Below are 26,148 nucleotides of genomic sequence, written 5' to 3' on the forward strand. Positions count from 1 at the left end.
CTTAACCGAGTGAAATTATACAGAGGATTACGCTTCTCCGGTTTACTCACCGCTAGGAGAAAACCTCACAAAAACCTTTTCTCCCTCCCCGTCAGACCGAATCCTCTCTCTCTCTCTCTCCTCGCCGGCGCCACTGAATTTTTCATCTTCCGAAGGTAATATTATTGGCTCGTTTACAAAGGAATAAGCTTTCTTTTTTCCACCACTATTATCGAACTTGCTTTATAAAAATCTAACTTTCTCTACGCTTCTCTTTGTCTAGCCGCTTCTGTCACCACTCGACACCAGGTTTGTCTTCTTCTCAATTTGAAGCCATTCTAGTGGCACAATTCCATTTTTTTGTGGCTGTATTACTTTTAGCTATTGAACTGTTCGTGCTTCGTTCATTATTGACTCTAAGAGTGCTACTTGAATCTGTTCACATGAGCCTCTTATGCCATTTTCATTGGTTTAGCTATGAACACTAACTTGGGTTTGATTGAGTTTATCCTCTAGTTTGATTTACCATAGTTTACTTATGAACGGTGCTAAAAGCGTTATGTTCTGTATGTAATTGTTCCAAAGTTTCTTTTGCATTGTATTGTAGATGTTGCTTCTGAAGCAAAGCTCAGCTGCTGCTCTTTTCGCTGGGAATACAACTCCAGTCCTCCATACTTCTCGCTTTACCTACAGCGTTAAGCCTTTTCCAGAGAGCAGAACGTTGTTGTCCCAGAGTTTGACAATGGCAAATTCACAAAAGCTTCCCACTTCTTCATCTGGGAAATTGAATCCGGTGTTAGCCTGCAGCGCTTCAGCGGTGCCTTGTAGCTCCCATGAGGCATCTCCTATCAGGTATCTTATGTCCCCTGTATTTTGAATTTTGGCTACACAGCATCTTTTAGTTGCGATATACGCTTAATATGTTGCAAATCTTATGTGTTTTGAGTATAATATCATAACCATTATTTTTAAGTATGTGTATGTTCGTGATTCTTATTATTTTCTTGTCTATTGTGATTATGGTGGTTAGAAAGATAGATAAGAGTCGATCAATTAAGCTGTAAGTTGGATGTCGTTTTATTTGAACAACAGATCAATTAAACTTGCATGTATTAATCTTTGCAAATGAAGAAAACTTTCTCTTTTCTTGCAAGTGTCATGGACTTGAGAAATTTCATAGCTGTTGTGGTTAAGATTGCATCACACTAATTGCAATGAAGCTAATTGTAAAGAAAATAGCTGTGCTTCCCTGCTCGTTTCTCTGTTACTAGACACGAAGATTTGAAATTAATAACATTGGGGAAGGAATTTCTAATGATATTTTTCTTTTCTCTTTGACAGTGAAAATAACGAGAATAAACATGCCCATGGTGTTTCTGAGAAAATTGTTGGAGTTCTTGGGGGTGGACAACTGGGTCGTATGCTTTGCCAAGCTGCTTCTCAAATGGCTATCAAAGTGATGATTTTAGATCCTTCAAAAAATTGTTCAGCAAGTTCATTGTCGTACGGTCACATGGTTGATAGCTTTGATGACAGTGCTACAGTAGAAGAATTTGCAAAAAGGTCTCTTTTTTTTGTTTTGTTTTTCGAATGCTCCAGGTTCTCAATTTTGATTGTCATTATTGATGGTTATTTTTGTGTATTGACGTAGTTAGATGTGGAGTCTTGACTGTAGAAATTGAACATGTTGACGTGGAAACATTAGAGAAGCTTGAGAAACAAGGAGTGGATTGCCAACCGAAAGCTTCTACTATCAGGATAATACAGGTTTCCTAGCCTCTCAAAATATTTTCATCAAATAGATTTTTTTTCCTATTTAGTAAACAAAATACCTATGTTATGAATACTTGAAGTTTTCCCAGCAATGTGATTTATATGAGGCTGTTTGATCTTCCAGGATAAATACATGCAAAAAGTTCATTTCTCTCATCATGGCATCCCACTTCCAGAATTTATGGAGGTTAGGCTCTTGATTATGCTTGTTGAAAGAATCACTAATGAAGTTCTCCATGAATCATGAGGAGTCTGTCATATATATTAACCCCTAAATTTCGCCACGTCAGATAGGCGATATTGAAGGAGCAAGAAGAGCAGGTGAACTGTTTGGTTACCCTCTTATGATCAAGAGCAAACGATTGGCTTATGATGGACGTGGAAATGCAGTTGCCAACAACCAAGATGAGCTTTCTTCTGCTGTAATGGGTAAACCCTTAACTTGCCATATGTAATGTGGTTTCACTGTTTCTAGTAACAGTTGAACCAGTTAAATCGTGTACTATGCCACATTCAATGTTGAAACAAGAAAATTGTGTGTTACATGAACAATAATGCTCTCCTGTCAAACTAGCAATAGTGTTGAGACAATCCCTGGCTTTTATCTTAAGTTGGTATTAAGCCCTCACACCTATGTTTGTAATAGCTATCCTAATGACATACCTTTTATCTCTACAGTGTAAACTTTGTTTTCCTCCTTTAGCTTTAATATTTCAAAAAATATTTTTTCCTCTTTTCCAGCTCTTGGAGGTTTCAGTCGTGGCTTGTATGTTGAGAAATGGGCTCCTTTTGTGAAGGTAAACGATGATAAAATTTGTTTGCTTTAGTAACTTACTGAGCTCTGACTTGTATAATCGGTTACATATTTCAGGAGTTAGCTGTTATTGTGGCTAGGGGAAAAGATGGTTCTATGGTTTGTTATCCCGTTGTTGAAACCATTCACAGGTAACTCGAAAGCTCGACTAAAAATTATTTATAAGATGAAAGGTAGGGTATATTGACTTTATACTAATCCACCTTGAAATATCACTCTAGGGATAACATATGCCATATAGTTAAAGCACCTGCAGATGTGCCTTGGAAGATCAACAAACTTGCAACCGATGTTGCCCAAAAGGCTGTTGGTTCTTTAGAAGGCGCTGGTGTTTTTGCAGTTGAGCTGTTCTTGACAGAGGATAGTCAGGTATTTTCATACATTTTAGGCACTCTACCTTTTCTATTTTCATTTTTAACTTATCAGAGTTTTAGTTCCTCCCAGATCCTGCTAAACGAAGTTGCACCTAGACCACACAACAGTGGCCATCAAACGATCGAGTGCTGTTATACTTCCCAGTTTGAACAACACTTGCGGGCTGTGGTTGGTCTTCCACTCGGTGATCCATCAATGAGAACTCCGGCATCGATTATGTACAATATTTTGGGAGAAGATGATGTAATTGATGTTTGCTTTACTTTATCGTTTGAATTATTCTTGATAATAATACCCATTGTATTATCTTTTTATCTGTTTAATGAACATGTAGTGGCTTTTGATTTCAATTTTTCAAATTTCAGGGAGAAGCTGGTTTCAAATTGGCTCATCAGCTTATTGCAAGGGCTATGTGTACTCCAGGTGCATCTATTCATTGGTATGACAAGCCAGGTTAGATTGTTGTTCCCTTGCAGTTTTCTTGTGGTTTGATGCCAGTTTTTGTGAACGACCTTGATTACTCATAAAGCTTGTATGATGAACTCTTATTGTCAGAAATGAGAAAGCAGAGGAAGATGGGTCACATCACTCTTGTTGGGAGGTCTATGGGTGTTTTGGAACAAAGGTTACATAGTATACTAAGTGAGCAAAGCCACCAAGTAGATGGTCAGTTTCCGTAACATCATTTGGTATCTATATTTTATTGGCTTTTAGTTTCCAAATACCTTAAAACTTAACTTGCCAAAATCTGTTGTATAATTTTTTTGTGAAGCTACCGTCATTGTTGAACTCTTCATGAATTTTCAAAGTACCTGAGTGGAATTTTGTTGCTTGTTGTTTATACATTGTAGAGACACCTCGTGTTGGTATCATAATGGGTTCTGACTCGGATCTTCCTGTTATGAAGGATGCTGCCAAAATTCTGGACCTGTTTGGTGTGACACATGAGGTAAATTTTAAGATCTGCTCACATAATTGAATTTGGCACGACTTACATGAGGTCATCATAATCCACTGAAGACGGATATAAGAAACATGAAATTTGTGATTTGGTAAACTAATTGTGAAGAAGCTCAAATATAGTCCAGTATGTCAGGCCTTATGTATAGTACTCACTCTGTAATCAAAGATACGCATTGCCAAATATTTGTTCACATAGATAGTGACCTCATTTTCGGAAGCAGCTTCTCCTATAAAATATGAAGAGTTTCTTCTTTATGTTTTATCACAACAAAATTCATTGCCTCAACTAGTGAATCCTGAATGGTACAATATGGTATCATTTGCTTACAGGTAAAGATAGTTTCTGCTCATCGCACCCCGGAGATGATGTTTACATATGCAACCTCAGCTCATAGCCGAGGCGTTCAAGTTATCATTGCAGGTGCTGGTGGTGCTGCTCACTTACCAGGTATGTCTTTAACATGAACTCATCTTGGCCCTCCACAAGATTGTTACCATAAAGTATTGGATTTTCTTGGAAATTAGGTATGGTTGCGTCACTCACTCCTTTGCCTGTGATTGGTGTCCCTGTCCGTGCTACCCGTTTGGATGGAGTTGATTCACTTCTCTCCATCGTTCAGGTATACTTTCATTGCATCATAATTAACTTCAGCTATTAATGTTTTTGCACCATTTGAAACGATTTAGGTCTGCGATTCTGAAACCTTTCCATTTTTCCTTTTTTGTTGCCAAAGATGCCTAGAGGTGTTCCTGTTGCAACAGTTGCAATAAATAATGCGACCAACGCAGCCTTGCTTGCAGTCCGGATGTTGGGAATCTCTGATACTGATCTTGTCTCAAGGTTATCTTTCTTATCTTTTCTTTTGTTACATAGAGTCAGATGGAACAAGAACTACTGAACCTTGTCATAAATGAGATTTGTGGGTTTTGTTTGGTTGTTCAGGATGAGTCAGTACCAGAAAGACATGCGAGATGAGAACATGGTCAAAGGAGAGAAACTTGAGAGAGAAGGTTGGGAATCATATTTGAACCAGTGAGAGTGTTACTAGTCAGAGCACTCATTGGGAGTGAACCATCACGACTGATTTTGCTGCAACGAAGATCTTGAAGAGTGATCTGAGAGTTAACCTCAATTCTTGAGTTAGTTTGTTGTTGTTGTTGTTGTTGTAATTGTGATTGCCATCCGCTTTAAGATTAAAGCATTATTAATTGGGATTCAATGTAATTGAGTTTGTTTTGCCAAAAGATGTCCATGAAAACTTTCCAAGTTTTAACACTAAAAACAGGGTCTATTGTTTCATAGATTTTGAGAGAGTTGAAAATCTAAACAAAATCATGTGTAATCAATATTTCATTTTAAAATTTTTTAGAAAAATGATGTGAATCAACATCATTTTTTTAATAAAAATGACGTTGTTGGTTTTATGATTTATAAATACTAGATAAGATCTTATATTATTGGTTTAATGGATTATCAAAAGCTACAGTACTTAAAAAACTATTGCCAATTAGAATGAAAATTAAACAATTAGGTCTCAAAAGATGGCAGAGGTAGAGGTTGGAAACCATTTAGAAGAGCAGCTTCCCAAACCCTATGAGAGTTAAGGATTGAATTGTCAAGACCGCACTCGTGTTCCTCCCACCCTTCAAGCGAGTGTACTATCCCACCAACTCTCCATGCACTCATCACTCTCCTCTCCAGCCAATTCTATAGACACAAATGTGTTATAACGTACAAGTTATAATATATCTTCATAAAATACAAACACTTGACACGATACGAAAATGTTCTAATTGTGTTTGAAATTTACTTTTAGAGCATGCATATGGTTATAACGTCTAACCCACAAAACTATAGAGATTATTTTACTGAAGTGAGAATTTATACGTACCTCACAAGAATCAATGTTTTGGGCAGAGTGAGGGATGATCATAGCCGGAGTGGTATGGTAAACACAGTCTTTGCGTAGGTTGGTAGGAGGAAATTGAGAGAAAGGAAGAAAGAGAGTTCCTTCTTTTGCCATCTTCTGCTCTTTTGTGCTTAGCCCATCTCCTACCAACCAAATCTACATCATACGCTACATATGTATGTAATCTTGGAATATGTTACTTTTACTTTAATCTCATTTTGTAATTTACGAATACCATTGGATAGTAATTTGTTGTGAGCACCAGATTTTCCTTACAACTATCGTCCAAGAATTCGGCCAGCATGGAATGCTCTTCCTTGCGTAACACCATCACCTATTGAGTATGACAACATATATGAACTAATTTTCTTACACGCTTTGAAAACGTACATATCTTGAGCAAGCTCAAACCAAATCATAATCTGAGATGTCAAAAATTGTTTTGGACGTCTTAAAGTAGGCCACGTGACATTGTTTACGTCTCAAATAGCACCTATCAAAGCAATAGAGCCATAGTTGCATAACGTTTATATATGGAAACTCCATTGACTTTATTTACGTTCGATCCTATTCTCACGCGCAAATTAGCTAGAGAACCTTCGTTCCATATATCTTTAACATTTATAAAAAAATTTAGGTACCTTGATGGCATTTTGGCAAAGAGAAAAGACAATGGCACGAGCAACTTTTGTGATTTGGCCTCTAAAGAGAACCTCTTTGGTCCCAACAGGAATGCTATGAAGCACCACCTTAGCTGCAAGACTGTTTCCGTCCACGATCTTTATCTTTAGCTTTGGATGCTTCCTTACGTACATTTCTCCATACCCATTTAACTCTTCTCCCTGCGTATATTAATACTTTATTATATATAAGCCTATTTCTCGATAAAACTTGCAAAACATAAGAAGAACCAATTAATGTATAAATTGCATGCCTGGTTCAATAGCCCCAAACTCATTACTTTCACACCCTTCTTCTCCGCTTCAAGAATAGCCGACTCTATCATTTTGTTGATATATTCTTTCTGCTGCGGTGACATGTACTGTTGATTGGACAATAAAATTTATTACAAGACCTGAAATTGTTTGATGTCTTAGAATCCTAAAAGAGAAGAAATATGTACATGAGAGGAGAACTTGGGAAGAAGGTGGGTGTGAAGCGTGAGATCACGGAAGCGGTTTCTCTCGAAGACAAATGTTCGAGAAGAGAAGGAAGTGAGGATGAAGGAGAGGATAAGAGTGAAGGGCTTCATGAGGAATAGGTAAAACCGGGAAGAGAGCGGGTGCGAGGAGAAGGAAGCGAAGCCTAGACGGAGATGATATATAGAGTCGACTGATGTTAGATGTGTCAGATGAATCGCGTCAGGCTTATCTTCTTCTTTCTCCAACGATGTCTCGTACAATGAGTCACTGCACTCGTCGGTTGTCCCATAGATGTAGTCGTACATTGGCATGAATAGAGAGTAGTTCGTCCTGAATTGCGTATGGTGGAGCGAGTGAAACCTACAAATATATCATATACTTAGTCTCAAATTTTTTCAATCTTTAGTCACAATGCTTTCATGTTCAGTAACCAGAACTTGTAATGTTTTCGTTAATATTCATTTGTAGATTGTAAAAGCAAAAAGTCAAACGCTTGTTCTTTTGAACATGACATTGAAAAAATGTTAAAATAGTATCACAACATAGAAATGTAACGCGTTCAAAAGAAGGCAAAATAATCGATGTAATAGTTCATTACTATTTAGTGGATTTAATCACTTACGAGGGAGTGTAGCAGAGGAACTTGAGAGGAGGTAAAAGAGAGAAGAGGAATCTTGGAATGAGCTCGAAGTTGCAGTGACCCATATTGTTCATAAAATCTACGTAAGTTATGTATACGATAATGGAGACGACCGAGATCGTCCCACACAGCAAAGTCGTTATTAGAGGTATCCCCAAGATTAACGTATATCCGATATGCTCTGCAAACGGATGTACCACCGCTGCAATCAAGACCCGGGGTTTTAGAATTTGTCGCACATGTATGAATAATAAATATGTAAGATACTGAACATAATTTTGCCAATTCATGTGATATTTGATATTTTGTTATGAAAGTATATTTTAAATATACCTAAAATCACAATACCAATCTAGCAATGAAACCGTAACAGAAACCATTAGTTTTTTTTTTTTTGCAACAGAAATATCATGTACGTACAAGTGATCGGCTCGGTGACAATGGATGAATGGTGGTGAGAATGGTAGCGAGAGTAGAGGAAGTGGTGGTGAAGGGCTCGGTGAAACCAGTAGTATATGAACTCGACCGGACCAGCATGGAGAAGAGCGACTAAGATCAGTCCATCGGTTCGCCAGAAGGGAAGGGTATTGGTCCCTAAGACGTACACTTTGGTTAAGTAAACAATGAGAGAGTTGAAGATGACCTGATCGTCCCAAGTTCGTTCACGGTCGACTTGGTCAAACTCTATGGACTTGTTCAAGATTCGCTTGGTTCCTTTTGCAGTTTGGTACCGGGATAAACTTATCCATACTTGGCTATGAACAATCCTCCACACTGTCATGGCCACTATCAAAAGTTTCTCGTGATCTCTCATGGTTGCATATGAGTATATGCTGTCGATAACCAGCGGCGCTAACAGCAAGTACTGCGATATTTATCCATATTTTTTACAAACATCATGATCATTAAATGGGTGATATATAACTACAACAAAAAAACAATAAATGGATGTATTTGAAGATGTTATAAATCAAAAGAGGCAATGAAAGAGACCTTAAAGCTTCCAAGAGGAGTCCATGGCCAGTCCGTGAGAAAACCTGGTCTAGACGCCATTATTCCTCCGCACAATGATGGATAATAGCTCGGTCACGTCCTTCTAACTCCTTGTGTGTGCGAATGTACTATATATACACAAATACATGCGTAGTTAGAATAGAAGGTATCAATCACATTCACATGTGAGGCACATGAGACTTCCTTTTTCCTAAAGTCTAAAAAGATTCTACACCTAATATTTAAGTTTCAACAGATAAGAGATACCGTTTTATTGGTGAGGAGTTAGACTTAGATCATTCTTCATTAAATTCTCTTGAATCTACACGCTTCCCAAATGTAAGCTATTCATTTGACTATACAAATTTGGCATATCTTCCAATATGACAAGTTTCCCTAATATTTTCATCTTTTTTCACTAATTGGTTTCTTCTACGATATTTAAGGAGGTACTTTTTTTTTCCCACCGAAGCTGGGGTCTTCTTTAATTACATCTTCATAAAAAAAAACATGTTAGAGGATTAAATTTTCAGAAGTATACCTTTCTAAAACAATGTAGCAATACTTATTCACATTAGAACATGAATCACTTAGGAGCCAAGATGTTCCACCGAAGCTGGGGTCTTCTTTAATTACATCTTCATAAAAAACCATGTTAGAGGACTAAACTTCTAGAAGTATACCTTTTCTAAAACAATGTCAATACTTATTCACATTAAAACATGAATCATCTTAGTTAGAAAATTCGACTTCTGTCGCACTGATCTACTTGGCAATCTTGTACCATAATCGTTTTACTCGTTCATATGTTATCATGTGGCCATTATATTCTTTAGGTAGTAACTTCAAAATATGCTGAAGTATATATACAATAGTCTCATATCTCATCAGTCTCTACATATCAAAATGCAAAACACACAAAAAGGTTCAAATATTCAAAACCTCACTATCGACATATAGATAACATTCATATAACTTCAAAACATCTTAATCATCTCCCTCCCGAAAGTTGAGAATCAGCTATGGAAGATCCACCGGTAAACCCTTTAAAGACGGAGGAGGAATACGACATTCCTAATTCACTAAACCCGTCATGAACGCCAAACATCATCCCACTCCCGGATAAGTCCAACGGAGACAAATCTGGTAACTTTGCATCTCCTCTTAGATAATGTAGCACTTGTCTCATAGTTGGTCTAGCCCTTGGGTCGGAGTGAGAGCACAAGAGACCTAGCTTCAGAACCATTTCGACCTCTTTCTCGTCATATTCTGAACCCATATTCAGATCTTTAGCAGCCAAGATATTACCCTTGTTCCATAACCCGAAAACCCAATCCACGAGCAAGAACGTCTCGTCTGTCTCATGCTGGATCTCGATGGGACGTCTACCGCAAGCGACTTCTAGTAAGAAGGCCCCAAACGCGAAAACATCGGTAGCAGTCGTGGCACGTCCTGTCCGAGTGTGTTCAGGAGCTAAGTATCCCAATGTTCCAACAACGTGCGTGGTCTGAGGATCCGACCCGTGATCATACAACCGAGCCAAACCGAAATCCCCGAGTCTCCCGTTGAGCTCTCCGTCTAGCAAGACGTTGCTAGCTTTGACGTCACGGTGAATCACCACTTGTTCCCATTCCTCATGGAGATAGAATAAGCCAGAGGCAACGCCTAGAATAACCTTAATCCTCTGTTTCCAGTTGAGCGTTACCTCGGGAGTGTTGTACAAATACTTGTCTAAGCTTCCATTGGGCATGTAGTCATACACAAGAAGAAGCTCACCTCTCCTACGACAGTAACCCAAGAGAGGAACTAAATTCCGGTGACTCATCCGACCAATACTGACGATCTCCGCCACAAACTCTTTCATCCCTTGTCGAGACTCGTGCGAGACTTTTTTAACAGCGATCTCTAACTTCGTATCCGGCATCAGTCCTTTGTAAACACTCCCAAACCCACCGGATCCAAGAAGATCCTTCTCTTTGAACCCTTTGGTCGCGTAGTACAAGTCCTTGAACCTGAATCTGTTCTTCCCAAACTCTTTTTCCCAGTCGTCGAGCTCCTCCGCGAATTTTCTCTTCCTCCTCACGAAGTAGCAAACGAGGAAGATGAACGAGAAAATCAAAAACAGGGAAATCAAAGGCATCCCGATCTTGTAGAACTCGGCGATCTTCTTAGGCACGAACCGAGGAAGCTTCGGGAGTCTCGATAAAGCCAAAGGTGGAGCCTTTTCGTTCAACCCGAAACTCCACCCGAGAACAAAATGTTCCGACAGAACAGAACCTGTCGCAGAGGAAAACCCAACATACATGTCTTGGAGAAGAACAGAAGAAAGATCTCTAACAGCCGAAACAAGCGGCTTCAGAGGTTTATCCTCGTTGAACGGAGCCATCGTGACATCGATTTTATGAGTAGGACCATCGTAATCGACCCAAACCTGCATCGGCTTACGACTGATCAAAGTGAGATTCTTGAACTGGCCTTTCTCGTTCCACCACCCAGCTGGTTTACTATTCTCCGACTTTAAACTATTGATATCGATACCAACATGGTTATCGTTGGTATCATTGAACTCTGTACTCAAGATCGTATCCAATTCCACAGCAAAGATATGATTTGTGTCATTACCGTTGTTCGTGATGTTGAAAAGACCCAAGTATTGGCTTGGATTACCAAAAGGAATGCTTGGGTTAGGAGCGACGACGAAAGCGATGCCATGGCCGCTGAGTATAGGGATCTGAGAGTGAATAGCGAAGACGAACGTCGTGGAGAAGGAAGAAACGGTGCCGTTGGGAGAATCTTTGAACCGGATTGGTTTGGTATAGAAAGCATGACCGGTTTTTTGAACGGTAGTGTTGGTTAGCTTCAGGAGACCGTTGGGTGTGACGGTGGTGATCCCTTGTATGGATATATCCGTCGGTGGGTTAAAACCATTGTTGTAAGCGAAATTGAGAGTCTGAGAAGAAGCTTTTAGTGATTGATAAAAGAAGCTGAACAAGAAGATGGTGAAAAGGTTCAAGAACATGGCTACTACTACTAACTACTAGCTCTCTCTCTTTTTTCTCTTCTTGCTCTCTCTGCTCTCTGGTGTTGTTTCTTCTTCTTTAGATATTTTAAGTTTAGTGGAAAGAGAGAGACATTATTTATGGTGTGCAAGAGAGTGGAAAAGTCTTCACTCTTTATTTTACATTTTTTCATTCTTTTCTTTAATTGTTTCTAGAAATAAAAATGATTTTATTTTTTCTTTGTGGGGGTATGCTCTGATTGAGAAATTGTCATCAATGTTAGGTGATATGTGTTCCAACTTCCAAGATTAATGTTTGATTAACTCTCCCTCTCTTTGTGTTTTTTTTTTTTAATTAATTCATTTTTATACTCCATGACCCAATATTTAAATCTATATTTATGTTTGTAAGTTGTGTGATGTAATTAAGAAAAAAAAGGTTTTATTTAGGCACTACTAGTATTTAATTAACTAGTTTTTATGGTACTGATGGAAGATTCGACGGTATCTATAATAACAGTGACTAGTTTATTTTCTATTTGAGATTAAAATATACTATGAAGTCATAACTGAAGAAAATATTAATTAAGATTATAGAATCATTATGAATTAATTATGCTTGTAAATTTGATCTTTAACTAGAATCTCTCCTAATATATGAATGACATCAGAAATCACATCAGCACAAGCTGTCACGTGTAATTGAGTCATTAGCGCTAATTTAAGATTTTGATTTGACTCTGGGCTGTATGTACCATTGCCTCCATGATATTTGTTTTTCTTTTTTTTTGAATCTAATGTTAAATTATATTCAAAGAAAAATATCGTTTTTACAACTAGTGCAGCTTGAAATCGAAAAAAAACTGAAATTTTGTTTTTACAAAGGAGACTTAACGCCTAGAAAGAAACCAAGCTTGTAACCCTTTCTCGTATCTTCTATCACCCATCCGTTGAATTGTCGTGAGCTGATTGCGGACCTGTCGATCTACCATCCTAATCAAGTTGGCTGTAGTGTGCGGGCTTTCACCATGGCGACGACCATTTCTCTCCCGCCAAATGGTGTGAGCAGTAGCTTGAAAGACATAGCGAACAAGAAATCCCTCTAAACGGTCCAACTGAGAACTTGAAACAAAAGCAATGATCTCATTCCACACTTTGGTATATCGAGCTTTGAATACTCCTTTAGCTAGAACAGCCCAGACTTCAGAAGTATAGATGCAATCAAAAAAAAGATGATCTCTGGTTTCAAGGTGCAATCGACAAAAAACGCAGACCCCGGTTTCTCCTCTGTTCCATCGCAGCATTCTAGCCCCTGTAGCCAATCGATCATGGACAGCAAGCCAAGTGCAGAAACTATATTTTGGCGTCGCATGGCTAAACCAAATACCCCGATGCCAAGCTACAATATTTGAAGTCGTCCGCATATGGTTCCAAGTATCCTTTGTAGAGAATTTGTTCGAGAAGTCGTCATTCTTACCCCGCCACAAAACAATATCATCATGTGTGGTACGACGATGAAACTGAGAGAGGAGAGCCTCCTCAATGAGATTGAGAGTGTCCTGCCGATGTCGACGGCGGCGGCGGGAGGACCAAGCCGCTGCCACAGTCATATTTCTCTTGATCCCCATATCGATCATACCTCTATCCCCCATGAGTTCATGCAATCGACCAAGAGAAGACCATTTGTCAAACCAGAAAGATGTTTGCTCTCCACAGCCCACTTCTACCTTTGTATAATTTTTTGCTAAGTCTCTGTATTTTAGAAGTTTCCTCCAAATCCATGAGCCTAAACTAGCAGCTTCTTTGGCAATCCAAAAACAGTCCCCTTTCAGCAAATATTTTTCAACCCATTTAGCCCAGAGAGAATTTCCATGAGAAATGATTCGCCATACCAACTTAAGGCAACACACGTCATTTGCTTCTTTAAGATTGCGAAGGCCAAGTCCTCCTTCTTTCCTTGGCAAACACACTTGATCCCATTTGATCTTCGCCTTGTTGACATTCATTTCGGGGCCCGACCAGAGGAAAGCTGAGCAAAGGGTCTCAATGTCATTAATACAAGCACGAGGGAGACGGAAAGCTCCCAACCAGAAGTTACAAACACTCCACAAAACAGAGCTTATAAGATTAAAACGGCCTGCAAAAGAGAGATACCTTGCTGTCCAAGAACTGATCCGTTGTCTTATCTGCTCTAGTAAAGGTGTGTAATCTGCTACGGTGAGGCGTTTAGTAACCAAAGGCAGCCCCAAGTACCGAACCGGAAGCTGACCCACAGTGAAGAGAAATTGGTTCGCAAATTGCTGGCGAGTAGTGGTTGAAACACCAGCCATATATAAAGTCGACTTCTCCATACTTATTTTTAAGCCCGAGACCTTAGCAAACTGATCAAACACCTCCACAATTCCCTCAATTGATCTTGTTTTACCGTCAGAAAGCACCATCAAATCGTCGGCAAAACTCAGGTGAGTCAAGCCAAGCTCCTTACAACGAGGATGGAAACCGAACTGCCCCACTCCCGCAGCCTTGTCGAGTAGCTTCGAGAGAACGTCCATACAAATGACAAATAGGTAGGGAGACAAAGAACAACCTTGTCTTAACCCCCGAGAGCTCTGGAAATACCCTGCTAACTCTGCATTAACCTGAACCGAGAAAGAGGCGGTAGTAAGTCACAGTCACTGATATTTGTTTTTCTCTTGTCACTGAGACAGACTCTCACTGTCTCACAGTCGTCTAATAAGTCACAGTCACAGACTCACGGACATGGTCGTCTAATAAGCCAACCAAATACAACCAGTTTCAACATTATGTGAAAAAAAAGATATTGGAAAACACGTACTACCACCAATCAGATGTAAGAATCTAATTTGGGAATGTTTGTGGACACATAACGCTTCAGTGGTTCTCAAAGTTCCTGTTCCTTCCCTCACTCTTCTTTTTTCTTGATGAAATGAAAAAGAAAGTTCCTAATAGAGTAGATGGAAATTAAATGGTGCGTATATTATATGGCACTTTTTAAATCTAAGTTAAACTTGTAAATCTTATACATTGTTTACATTTTTGTTTTGGTTATGCCATCTCATAGTACCATATAATTTAATAGTGTAGGGTAGTGCATTTTATACTTTTCATGAGTGTTTATCTAGAATAATGAATGAGGGTAGATGGTGGGCTGAAACTGGAAACGACCTTAATGACAGATTTGGAACCCCATGTGACAAATGCACAAACTGGTCAAAAAGATATAGACTCGAAAGAGGTCCACACTACTAATCTTTGGAAGTTTCTGACTGACTAGATATAATCGTTGATTTTTTTGTGTAAGTCAACCATTGTGAATATTCTCTTCTGATCTACTCTGAGTTTTTTCTTTTTGTTTTTTGGTTTGCGTTGGATGTCATTATACGGATGCTAACTAAAGTCTTCTCTCCTTGTTCTTCTTGTGGTTCGAAAAAAAAGAGTTTGCCACCGACGTGTGGTTTGCTAGGAAGAAGGTGAAATAGAGAGCAGGAGTCTTCAGTACCATAGAGATAGACATCTTTAATATATATCTTTGATTTTAGTGTACTGATCTGTATTCCGTTTACACTTTGTTTTTGGTTTTTTCTTCTAATTTGACCCCAAATGTCAAACAATTCTCTGTGTACAGTTTTGTTCTTGGTTATATATTATTGAACTTTATCTGTCACAAAAACAAATTGTTCCCTATGATATATATAAGATATCATCTAGGTCCCAAGACCAATCTTTTTTTTTTTTGTTTCTTTGTTATATATCGAACTTATCTCCTCAACATCAATTTCAAGAGTCAGAGCGGCTCTGCCTGATATCATCAATTCTAACAATCTGTTACAAAAAACATCTATAGGCCCCAAGACCAATTTTTTTCTTCTTTTACTTGGCCTAAAACCAGCTCTACCCTATGTATATCTTGAAAAAACATATGTGTTACATGTCTAGATAAAACTATAATTATAGGCAAAAAAAGGAAGATAAAACTATAATTATATTGATATGCTTAAGGTCATCCTCATTGCAAGGGTTCTTGCACAAATCTTAAGGTAAGATTTGTGAAGAAAAATCCTTATAACCCTTGCAATGAGGATGCTCAGAAACTAAGAATCTGTATAGTTTTTACTTTAGCCAAGTTATAATTTTCAATTAGTGAAATACTTACATAAACGAATGAGACAAAATTGTTGCTCTTCTCGATCCTCTTGAAACCTTCCATTCATTTTTCGCTCTCCGTCTGAAGAGATACACTTTCGAAAGGATTGAAATGCCGTAACTTGACTCTGATTACGTTTCCTGAGTCTTCTTCATTGTTGACAATTTCACAATACTGTCTACGTGGTGCCTGTAAAACCCAATCAAATATGAAAAGATCATCTATATTTTTCAACTACAAATCAAATACACAAATATTAAAAACACACTGTATAAATCAGGATTAAATGATGAATATACCCTATAAGAGTGGTCACTAAAATTAGTGTATGTACAGAGATCATATCATAACTATTTATCAGTTATTTCATTTTATAAAACTTTGTATGTTTAGTATTCTTTTTCTGTCTAACTTTTACTAATCGGGTCTCCCCCAAGGGACAGTTTCCTATATTTTTAACGATTACCCATGTCTAGTCTTTCATGTTATAAAATAATGCATATATTTTAAAGTTTCCATATAGGCGAAAATATTTTACTTACCATTTTCCATAGATCCGGCATCCACGTAGTAGCGGAAACGTCTATGTACTCGACCAAGTTGGCACGAGAATAATCTGGCGAATCACATTGCGTCTCGCCTTCTTCATCATGTTTCCTATACGTCGTAAGAGTCTGACCCGACCCGACCTCATAAACCCGGTCAAAGAAATAAATAATGGGTTTCTCGCACGGATCTTCGCTGATGGGTCGGGTATCAAACGAGAAAGGCTCCAAGCTCGACGTTCGCCACGACTTGAACGTAAGAAACGGCGTCTCAAGTTCCTTAGCTGTGACCAAAGAAGGATAAATCTGGATGGTGTATCCCCAAGAAACGGAGATAGACAAGCCCCGAGTCGGGTCATGGCAAAAACTGTGCTGGAGGATCCGGCTTGGATCCATCTTGTAGGCCGACATGAGTCTTCTTAGGGAGTCAGTTTGGGTAGCGGCCGGAAATATTGGGTCAACATAGTCGAGGTGGTGGAGAGTAACCAGAGGAGCCACCGGATGGGCAGCTAGTAAACCGTACGGGTTTCCACGTATGTCCACCTGGATTTTACCATGCAAAGGAAAGAAAAAAAAATCTGAGCAGAAAAAAAAAACAAAATATTCAAAAGAAAAAAACAAAATATTTAGGAAAATTTTTACGTTGAAAAATAAAATGGACTGAAAAATCTGAGCAGTGAAGCATCTAAATCTATGAACAATTTAAACTTTAAAACAGAATATTCAAAAGACGGAAATTTAATATTTCACCGGAATCTTAATTTTAAAGCTAAAAAGTTATATAGTACTAAATAAGTGAAATTTCCATTAATGAGAAAAACAAAAAAGGAAAATTTTGAATAAACCTGATGGAACCCGAGTTCCTTGGTAAGGGGAACACCAATCTCGCTTATGCAAGCTTCAATTTTTTGATCAGATCCATATAACGATGCATATCGATCGATACAACCATCGAGAATCTTTACAAGCTCGACCGCCAAAGGATAACTAATTGCTATACCTCCGCCACCGTAGGCCATGGCGTACGAGTGAACGATATCTTGTTCAACACTCTCCGAGTTTCCTCCAATGTAATACATTTGATTGTGATCATACTTATTTAGAACTGTTATAAGGTTGTCCACAAAGAAGACGGTATCGTCATCACCCATCACGAACCATCTCACGTTCGTTAACCCTAGCTCAAAGGTCTCTTTGATGATTCTCGCCATTCGTATAGCTGATCTTGTACCAAACCTTAAGAAATAATTGGAAATCTAATGATTAAAAAAGCATAGATTTTGGTATTGTCACAATATATTTGATTTGTGTTTAAACATTGGTAACTAGGGTTTTTGACCTAACTTGACTAAGATAAATTGGTTGTTATAAAGTGATATAGAAGTAGAAATAGTTTATACCAACAAGTGTAGTTGAACCGGGAGGTATCCGCCGAGACTTGGTACGGTGGAGAAGTTGAGAGCCACGTCATATTAAGAGGCGGTTCCTCGTCAAGCCATACAAAGCCGCGGGTGACGTTGGGACGCCACCACAGTTCGGAGTAACGGCTGCGATCTCTCCACGTTTGAATGGAGCCACCAATCCCGAAAACTATGTGGGAGACATCAGTGGCCTCCGAGGACTGATTCTGCCGGAGGATGGTCGAGGAGGAAGCTGTAGTGAAGTTTACATTGTCGACGTGAGGGCCTAAGCGTCGGTGGCCGGTGATGTGGTGGCAATCGGAGCAACCGGAGAAGATGACGTAGATGACGATCAGAGCAACGGAGATGAAGATGCATAACTTGAAGACGAGGGAGAGAACATTGTTAGGTTTTACAGCCGTTGTCGGAAAGATCGACGGCGGTTTGTGGCGGAGCTTAAACGGATCGAAGATGGCCATCTTTTTTTTTATGTTAATAATATGTGGGATAGGATTTTAATTTGTACCTTATACAAAATATATTACGACTGTATGAGTTATCGGAAATAAAATTTAAATTTATTTATTGCGATACGAATTATATTGAGAAAGTCTATGTTCATCGAATATTCCTACTCCTTTATTTTCGTTAATGAAATATATGGTTTTGAACTTTTGAAAAACACATCTTTTAGTTAAGATGCAATCATAAATTTTTGTCTTTTTGAATTCAAAACGTCTAAAAGATATACAATGCTCATCAGTTGCACACCTATCTAATTGGGCCAAGCATGGTTGAGTATTTATCTTCTTCTTTAAGATTTCGATTAAATAAACAAAAGAAGCCAGTGTAACGTAACCCAATAGTTTTGTTACAGATTCTAGTATTCTACTAATTAAATTGAAAAGCCCAAATGTAATTATATGTTATAGTCAAGACTCAAGAGTATAAAAACCTTTGATCCAAGTTTGTTCCATGGAATCAAAAGTTTTTACACTCTTGACTAAAACATATTCTGTTGACATAACTGTACACTTTCCGAATGTAGTTTCGTTTATGGTTTTTCTTTCTGTGTGGTTACTGTGTTAAGTGTATAAAAAATGTTAGTTACAGTATGTCAAATTAGGGTAACTAAATTAATAACGTAAACACACAAAAACTATGATAAAATTAATTTGGAGCATTAAACTGAGATAAATGTTTCATTTATGTATTGTTAAAGATATCTACAATGTTCATATAATCATATGTATTCTTAATAATAATACAATGTACAATCAAATACTACTTTCAAATTTAGAAATCATATAAAAGTTGAAAAGAAATCAATTTGTACAAAAGTTATAAGAGAGAGAATTTAGTGATACATAATTGTGAGTGAGACTTCCATGTTACGCATAAAATAATTGTAAATAAGATTTTTACGTTAACTTTACAAAAATATGGAATGGACTTTTTAGCTAAAGATATTGCATGAAACACATGTTTCAGAGACAGTGATGATCTAATTGTTTTACCAACCTTCACCAGGCAAAACAACCTTAAACTCTATTTTCTCATATACAGAAAGCCACAATATGTATAACCACGTTTAAAGATGCATGGTTGGTATCTCTCGGAAAATATGAGTACAGTCTACAGAAACTGTAGTGTGGTAATTATTTGCATTCATAGTTACTATATATTCTTAATTGGATAAAATCTTGCTAGAAGTACGTATATACTTTTAATTCAAGAAACCAGAAACGAGAGTAACTTAAATAGGGAAACTCCAACATGACTAAATGAGAATTGTATATATATAATGATGAGGAATCAGAAAAGAGAGTTGTAATATAATATGTAATGATGAATCAGGATGAGACTTGTATGTTATATATAGTTACATTATCTCAGTCGTGGACAACTACTGGTCTTTATAATTGAGAATAAAATAAAGTAAACCAGATTGATAAAGCGGACCAACCAAGAATTTTTGGTCTTTTCTTGTTGTCTGGATCCTTTGTAGAACTTTCGCTTACATATGCACAATTGTGTGTATAATTATATTTCAGTTAATTATTATAATTCGAAGTCTAGTTGTTAATTTCGAACACACATTTGGCGATTGGGGCTTGCGACACCAACAAGTCTTGTTGCAAGTTTTATATATTCGTAAACATGCAAATTAAACTAGAGTTTCTTTTCAAAAACTTTTTTACTATATGAAATGAATACAAACCATGAAACCAAGTTCCCTTACAATATAGAGAAAATTAAATAATAACCCAAGGTAATTGACTGAACCATGTGAAAACTCAAATCATCTGATTTTAAACAGTTAACCTTTACGAAATGAGAGTAAGGTTTATTTTCATTAGCATTTGTACAAAACGACACACTAGTTTAATTTTATTAGCATTTTTGTACACAAACTACACACTAATTAAACCCTAAATCATTGATCTATCTTGAAATTAATGGTTTACCTTCTTGATGGCTTGATTTTAGTTTCACGTACCACGTCTCTGGGTTCGACCGTGTGGAATATATTACATAAGATATATATACTCTTAAATATTTTTATTTGTTATGTTACAGGCCTTGCAATGAGAAATAATTGATGTAGCAATTATTTTTTTCATTTTTGTTACTTTCCAGCAAACTCATAGAGTATTACTGATTCTATATTATTATTTAAGAATCGACCAAACTTCCGTGACACTTAATTCTTAGAATCCAAACAAAAATTCTCTTCAAATATTGTATATGTATTTTGTCTATTGTCCTATTTGAATAATAATTTAAGTTATTTAACTATGAAATATTGTATAACTCATAGTTAAAGAGAATGAGATTCATTCCCCATGTGAAAGCTCTGTCCCTATTGGAAGACTTCACTTCCACCTATGCATTGTTAAACTATTCAGAGACGGCCACTTCGTCTAAAATGCGTATCTAACTAATACCCAAACCCTAAGTAAAAATTAGTTGATAGCTTTGAAGTCTACGCTAATTGCTTAATTACTTTAAATAACTGGTCGAATCATCAACCGGTTGGTTAATTCATATTGGCTGCATTTATATTGAATAGAATATACATATCGACCGTCCAAATGTCAAAGTCAGCGGGTATTACCGTTTTCATTAGTAACGATATAATTATCCAGATATCAAATGGCTACTAATAAAAACAACAACAAGGACCAACATTTTGAAGTTTCCGTAATTTGTATTTAAAATGTACAAAACTATAGAATTTTGAAAAGTATTAAGAAACCAATACTGAATAAGAAGTGTTAGAAGTCTAGTATTAGATTAGTACCAAAACTCTCAAGACAAGTAGCTCATATACACTTATACCCGTAGACACATATATAGTTTCTCCTATAACTTACGTAGAATTGGGACTGAGAGAAGCAACTTTGGTAAACCTTTTCCAATTATGTAAAACCTTTAGTTTATATCCATATATGGAAAATGGATGGTAGATAGATAAAGTGAAATTCAAGCACTAGGGTTTAATTATAGAATCTTAATTCATGAAATACATAATATAAGCAGATTCTTCCAATGCATTATGGGTTGTTGATAGAAATAGTCCAAACCTAGTTTACAGACACGACTTTGAAATTTTATAAACTAGTTTTTTAATTAAGTCTAAGCGATAGAAGAGTTGGTGACCCATGGAGCTAAAAAAAGTTAGGGTAGAGACTAGAGAACTCTGTAATCGGTTGAAATATTTATATAATTTTATTTATTATATTGTTTATTGAGACAAAACAAGCGAAAGGGAATATGTGTTGCGACATATTTGGATTTTTCTGCTCTTTCTTATGCATTTTTTTTTTTAATATGATTTTGACAGAATTATCATGTTACGTACTGAGATGCGAATGTATGTGGAAACGAGCTTTATAACGACGTTTCACAACAAGGAATTAAAAATGAAGCTGGTTATATTTTTTAGTTGGGAGTTCAATCTTAAAATTAGAATTCACTTTTTTTGGGTAATCGTGGACTTTTGTATTTTTGCCGAAGAGACTAGATCAAATTTTTGATAAATTATTTTTTCTTTCCAAACATAAGAACGATTTCCTTTTATTAATGTAACAAAATTAACTCAACCCTTGATAGTAACACAAACACTAATTGGCAACTTGATGCAAAATAAGCATCAATTACTCGATTTTTGCGACTTTCTAAATCAGTGATATATACACTCTTCCTGTTATGTATTTGGGACTAGAACATAACATATATATCTGATATCTCTCTCTGGCTGTCTATGGATAAGTTCAGTATGATATATATGAATGAACTAGTTATTTTTTATAAGAAAAATCAAGATATATATATGAGAATATATGGTTATATAATGCAAATATTAATCATCATCGAAAAGAAAAATACTAATTAAAACCTAGAGCCATCGAAATCCCTGTAATAAAATAAGCAACTAAAGATCTATGAGACAATTATTCAATCATTCTCTCTCTTTCTCGGAAATTGTGACAAATATTCCTTCTTCATGTGATTATATTTTGGATTGTGGTTAGACAGTAGACACCAAGAGGCTTGAGATAGTTATAGACGTAGTCAATACTTTTTATTTCTGTACTTTTTAACCAAGAGATTTCGGACTTTAGATCCGGAATTATTTTCATGACAAATGAGTTGGTCATTTCCAGTAGTACGATGTCAAAGAAGATATTTTAAAGTGTATATATAACGATCTCCTTGCTAGCTCTAACCTCTAGTATACGCTTGATTCATTATAGCTGTGGTGAAGTTGGGTTAGAGTCTATATACTTTGGCCTTGTTTATATATAGATGCATACACAGTATATATATTTGATTGCCACACACGACATTGTCATAACTTTTGCTAGTTTTTTTTGTTTTTTTCATATAATTACATTTCAAAGATTACAGAGTTCATATGCCAATTTTCATATCCAAACTAGCATAACGAAATTTCATTACAAACAAAACTTAATCGTAACTTGGTTCATCATTCTGTGAATATAAACCGGGAAATCAATATATAGCAAGCATTGTATACGATTCATTCGCGGGAAGACATATTGAAACATGCAATAATAATATTGTACAAAGTGAATTAGGGTGTATACTAGGAATGCTTAGAAAATGTATCAAGTACGAATTGTGTATATGAAAAATAATTCTCAAGCCTTAAGTGCTTCCTTTAGAATTTTCGTTTTTAAAAAAAATGGAGTTTTCATACAATTTATCCCCCAAAAAAAGAAAGAAGTAAAACCAAAAATCTGTATACCTGGTACATTTAAAACACGCAAAACCAAGGAACGATAAATCCAAGTAACACACATACACATACACTCATATAAAATGTTTCTATTTATATATATATATTTTCTCCTTACCTTTTCTTTTGGTAGAGGTTCATCGGTTCATCAATCAAATTCCCTTTGGTGGATCGGTCCCTAGCCTAAGCTCAAGGTCTAAATCCTCAAAGCAATCACCCTTGTGTTTGATCTCCTCTTTTCTTGTAATAATGTCACTCTTACAAGATAAACTTGAAATGAAAATAGATGGCTGCGATGGACTCTCATGCCTTCGTCTTCTCTTACGGATATCACCCCTCTCGAGCTCTTCATCGCTATCGTGAGCAGTAATCGGAAAACTTTGGTGGATGACCAAATTCATGCTCACCGAGAGATCAGTAGTGCAGCTGTTTCCAAGGCTGAGTTTTGCTTTGTGCCCGATTTTGGGCACATCATTTTCGATCTTTCTCTTCTTGTCTCCTTCCATACCCGGAATTGCATATAGATCACAACGTTTATGGTCCACAAAAGTACTCGGAGACGACCATGGAGAAGAAGAGGGAATATAACTGGAGTTGTTGGAAGGTTCTACAAGGAAAGAAGGAGAAGAAGAAAAGGTATTTTGTTTTTCAGGCAAACCAGAAGAAACCCTAGAAGAAGGAGTCAAATATGGTAAAGAAGGAGAAGAAGAAGAAGAAGAAGAAAGATCAATAACACAAGAGTGTTGAGTCTTCTTAAAATAGTTAGGTTTGGAGTTAAAAACCAAAGTATAGCAAGATGTTTCACGAATATCATCGCTATCGTTATGAGATGGATACTCCGGAGATGAAGAAGGTTTGGAGAATAAGTATTGGTCGTCATCGGCTTGCTTAAGCCTTGCTCTGTCTCTTCGGTGAACGTTCATGTGGCCACCGAGGGCCTGAGCCGATCTAAACTCTCTCCGGCAGAAGCTACACGTGTAAGATCTCGGCGGCCATAAAGATCCAGCAGCATCATCCTCCGCGAAAGCCAGCTCTTCCCAAGATGATGATTCTTTGTTGCTTTTCTTGGGGATCCAGAAGTCACCAGGTTTCTCCATTGTAGATGGCCAATTGAGAAGTTAACGAACAAGCCCTAGAGGAAGAAAGAAGGGGGAAAAAACTAATCTTCCTTGTGTTTCTTGGGGTGGTTAGAGAGGAGCCCTAGATGATTAGTATTAGGTGATGGATTACGGAAAAGATCAAGAATGGTGTAATGAGAATAATGGAGGTCAGGGATTGTGATAAATATCAATTAAAACCAAAACGAGTGGAGTATTTTAAACGATCAAGGGGTTATAATTTATTATGCTAATTAATTGGACCGTAGGAATTCTATATATGAAGAAAAAAAAGATGATACGAACTTTGGATTTTAGTAAAAGTTAGCTGACTGATCTAAAATCTTTGTGTTTGCTTGTCCCAAGTGGCTACCCGCAAGTGAACGTATATTAGTTTTTTAATTATTAATTTTGTATCGTATTATTCTTGTGAATCTACAGTAGTTATAGACTTATAGTATTTATACACATTCTTTACACACCTACGTGTATGTTGTGTTTTCTTTCTTTGGGGTATAGGAGCTATCTATAGTGCTTTAAAAACTATTTTAACTAGGTAAATCCTCACGATCATAAAATGATTTTTGAAATATCATCAAGAATTTAGTTAATCAAAACATAGTTTAATAAACTAAATTAATCATATATCCAATTTATTTAGAAAAATGATGGTAATTTATCCCGATTTAAGTGATAATGGATTATATTAACTTTCGAACATGCAACACAAGTAAATTCATGGGGATTGAAAAGTCATATGATCAGTTTTAAAAGTTCAATTGCTGACCAAATGAATTATCATTCATCTCTTGTGTCATTTTTTCTCAACTGGATTGTTCGAACCTCTGACATATCATATTTTTATTATACAGTAAACTCTAGGTTTAGTGCCATGTACATAACATCAGCATGACAACATGCATCAACAGTAATACCTAATTTAACCACCAATAAAAACGGCAAATTTTCTAAGAAAAATTTATGCATATCTTCGTTTTCACATTATGTAGAAATTTATATCACCATAGTCTTAATGTGAATTTTTTGGAGAATATATTAACCTTACCGTCATTTACATTAGTAGTATTGTCACAATAGTTCATGGAAAAAGAAAGAAAGACAGTGGTGGATATAAAGTCTAAACTATCACTTATAAAAGACCAACGAACCTTTTGGGCTTCAACTACCACTACTTAAGGCCCATATGAAAAGCAAAAGAGGGACAACCTTGACCTTGATCAACATTTAGCAGTTTTATTATTTGTTCTTTTAATCAACATGTTCAATATTTTCCTATCTATACTCGTAAAGAACTTCTTGACGTGATGTTGTTATTTGCAAACACATTTCATCTTCACTTCTATCAATTAAGAGTAGTATCTCACATGTTTAGATTTTCAGATGAATATAATATTTTAACCGTATTATCATAATAATGAGGTCTTATGCGTATTTATTAAAAATGGTACTATCAACCTAAAAGTCTATTAGATAATCAAATTAAGTCTTATAGTATGTAATCACAGTCGTCATACTCATACCAGGTACGCTCAACAAGCAGATTGAAGATAAACATTAATATCAAAACAAATAGTCAATATTATCATTACTCAATTGGCTTCTTCAACGCAAAACTTATTACTTAATTCATCTCAAATAGCTAAATGCTTTTAATATGTTGACTATACCAAAAATAATCTAGTGGGCACAATTCCGTAACCATTTCTTATTTTATTTACCCCCAAAAACGTCACCACTTAACAAATCTTTTGACATCATACGATTCTTTTTCTATAACAATCCAAACATATCCTCCGCTTTTATAAATTCATTATGATTTACTTCCCACATTATTCAAAGATTTTGACATAATAAAATATTTTTTTGTTTCGTATAATCAACTAAGTAACTACTCTAGTAGACTTTATTAATAATAAGAACATTATAAAAAGTCTATTTCTAAGAATACAGTAAAGTAATAGACAGAAGAATTTGTAAGTTTACAACTATCAAGCAGTCCAGCACTCCAGCTGCATGCCATTATCTAAATTGGATGTGGATAAACTTAGATTTTCATATAATTAAAAA

The 26,148-nt window shown here is 36.5% G+C and overlaps 5 protein-coding genes across 8 annotated transcripts; 1 reads left to right on the forward strand and 4 right to left on the reverse strand.

The window, feature by feature from the left end:
• The first annotated feature begins 69 nt into the window (after positions 1–69).
• LOC17887570 (phosphoribosylaminoimidazole carboxylase, chloroplastic) lies at positions 70–5,208 on the forward strand. Its single transcript, XM_006293759.2, has 18 exons — positions 70–155; positions 263–288; positions 587–831; positions 1,321–1,542; positions 1,635–1,746; positions 1,877–1,939; positions 2,043–2,181; positions 2,494–2,549; positions 2,624–2,697; positions 2,788–2,935; positions 3,011–3,184; positions 3,307–3,394; positions 3,497–3,607; positions 3,793–3,890; positions 4,235–4,352; positions 4,430–4,524; positions 4,639–4,745; positions 4,848–5,208. The coding sequence occupies exons 3-18, from the start codon at positions 587–589 to the stop codon at positions 4,939–4,941; spliced, it is 1,944 nt and encodes a 647-aa protein (XP_006293821.1). The 5' UTR covers positions 70–155; positions 263–288; the 3' UTR covers positions 4,942–5,208.
• Positions 5,209–5,361: 153 nt separating this feature from the next.
• On the reverse strand, positions 5,362–8,649 carry LOC17890234 (protein CER1-like 2). 4 transcript variants are annotated; one of them, XM_023784847.1, is made up of 10 exons: positions 8,590–8,649; positions 8,017–8,461; positions 7,710–7,798; positions 7,579–7,598; positions 6,938–7,316; positions 6,749–6,856; positions 6,456–6,656; positions 6,050–6,148; positions 5,797–5,970; positions 5,362–5,612 (listed from the first exon to the last, which is right to left on the reverse strand). In XM_023784847.1, exons 1-10 carry the CDS (start codon positions 8,647–8,649, stop codon positions 5,433–5,435), a joined length of 1,755 nt encoding a protein of 584 aa, XP_023640615.1. In that variant the 3' UTR covers positions 5,362–5,432. The 4 variants fall into 4 exon arrangements, with proteins under 4 accessions (XP_023640615.1, XP_023640614.1, XP_006295717.1 ...); XM_023784846.1 differs by having other exon boundaries at positions 6,749–6,838; positions 7,579–7,798; XM_006295655.2 differs by having other exon boundaries at positions 6,077–6,148; positions 7,579–7,798.
• Positions 8,650–9,396: 747 nt separating this feature from the next.
• LOC17890148 (L-type lectin-domain containing receptor kinase IV.1) lies at positions 9,397–11,682 on the reverse strand. Its single transcript, XM_006295699.2, has one exon. It carries the CDS (start codon positions 11,606–11,608, stop codon positions 9,581–9,583), a length of 2,028 nt encoding a protein of 675 aa, XP_006295761.1. The 5' UTR covers positions 11,609–11,682; the 3' UTR covers positions 9,397–9,580.
• A 4,133-nt stretch (positions 11,683–15,815) lies between these two features.
• LOC17889871 lies at positions 15,816–18,176 on the reverse strand. The gene is made up of 4 exons (XM_023784640.1): positions 17,698–18,176; positions 17,143–17,533; positions 16,295–16,840; positions 15,816–15,941 (listed from the first exon to the last, which is right to left on the reverse strand). The coding sequence occupies exons 1-4, from the start codon at positions 18,174–18,176 to the stop codon at positions 15,816–15,818; spliced, it is 1,542 nt and encodes a 513-aa protein (XP_023640408.1).
• A 4,526-nt stretch (positions 18,177–22,702) lies between these two features.
• LOC17890165 (zinc finger protein 10) lies at positions 22,703–24,243 on the reverse strand. Its single transcript, XM_006296413.2, has one exon. It carries the CDS (start codon positions 24,058–24,060, stop codon positions 23,116–23,118), a length of 945 nt encoding a protein of 314 aa, XP_006296475.1. The 5' UTR covers positions 24,061–24,243; the 3' UTR covers positions 22,703–23,115.
• Between the last annotated feature and the right edge of the window lie 1,905 nt (positions 24,244–26,148).

Source organism: Capsella rubella, unplaced genomic scaffold (genome assembly GCF_000375325.1).
Source record: "Capsella rubella cultivar Monte Gargano unplaced genomic scaffold, Caprub1_0 scaffold_4, whole genome shotgun sequence".
Lineage (NCBI taxonomy): Eukaryota > Viridiplantae > Streptophyta > Magnoliopsida > Brassicales > Brassicaceae > Capsella > Capsella rubella.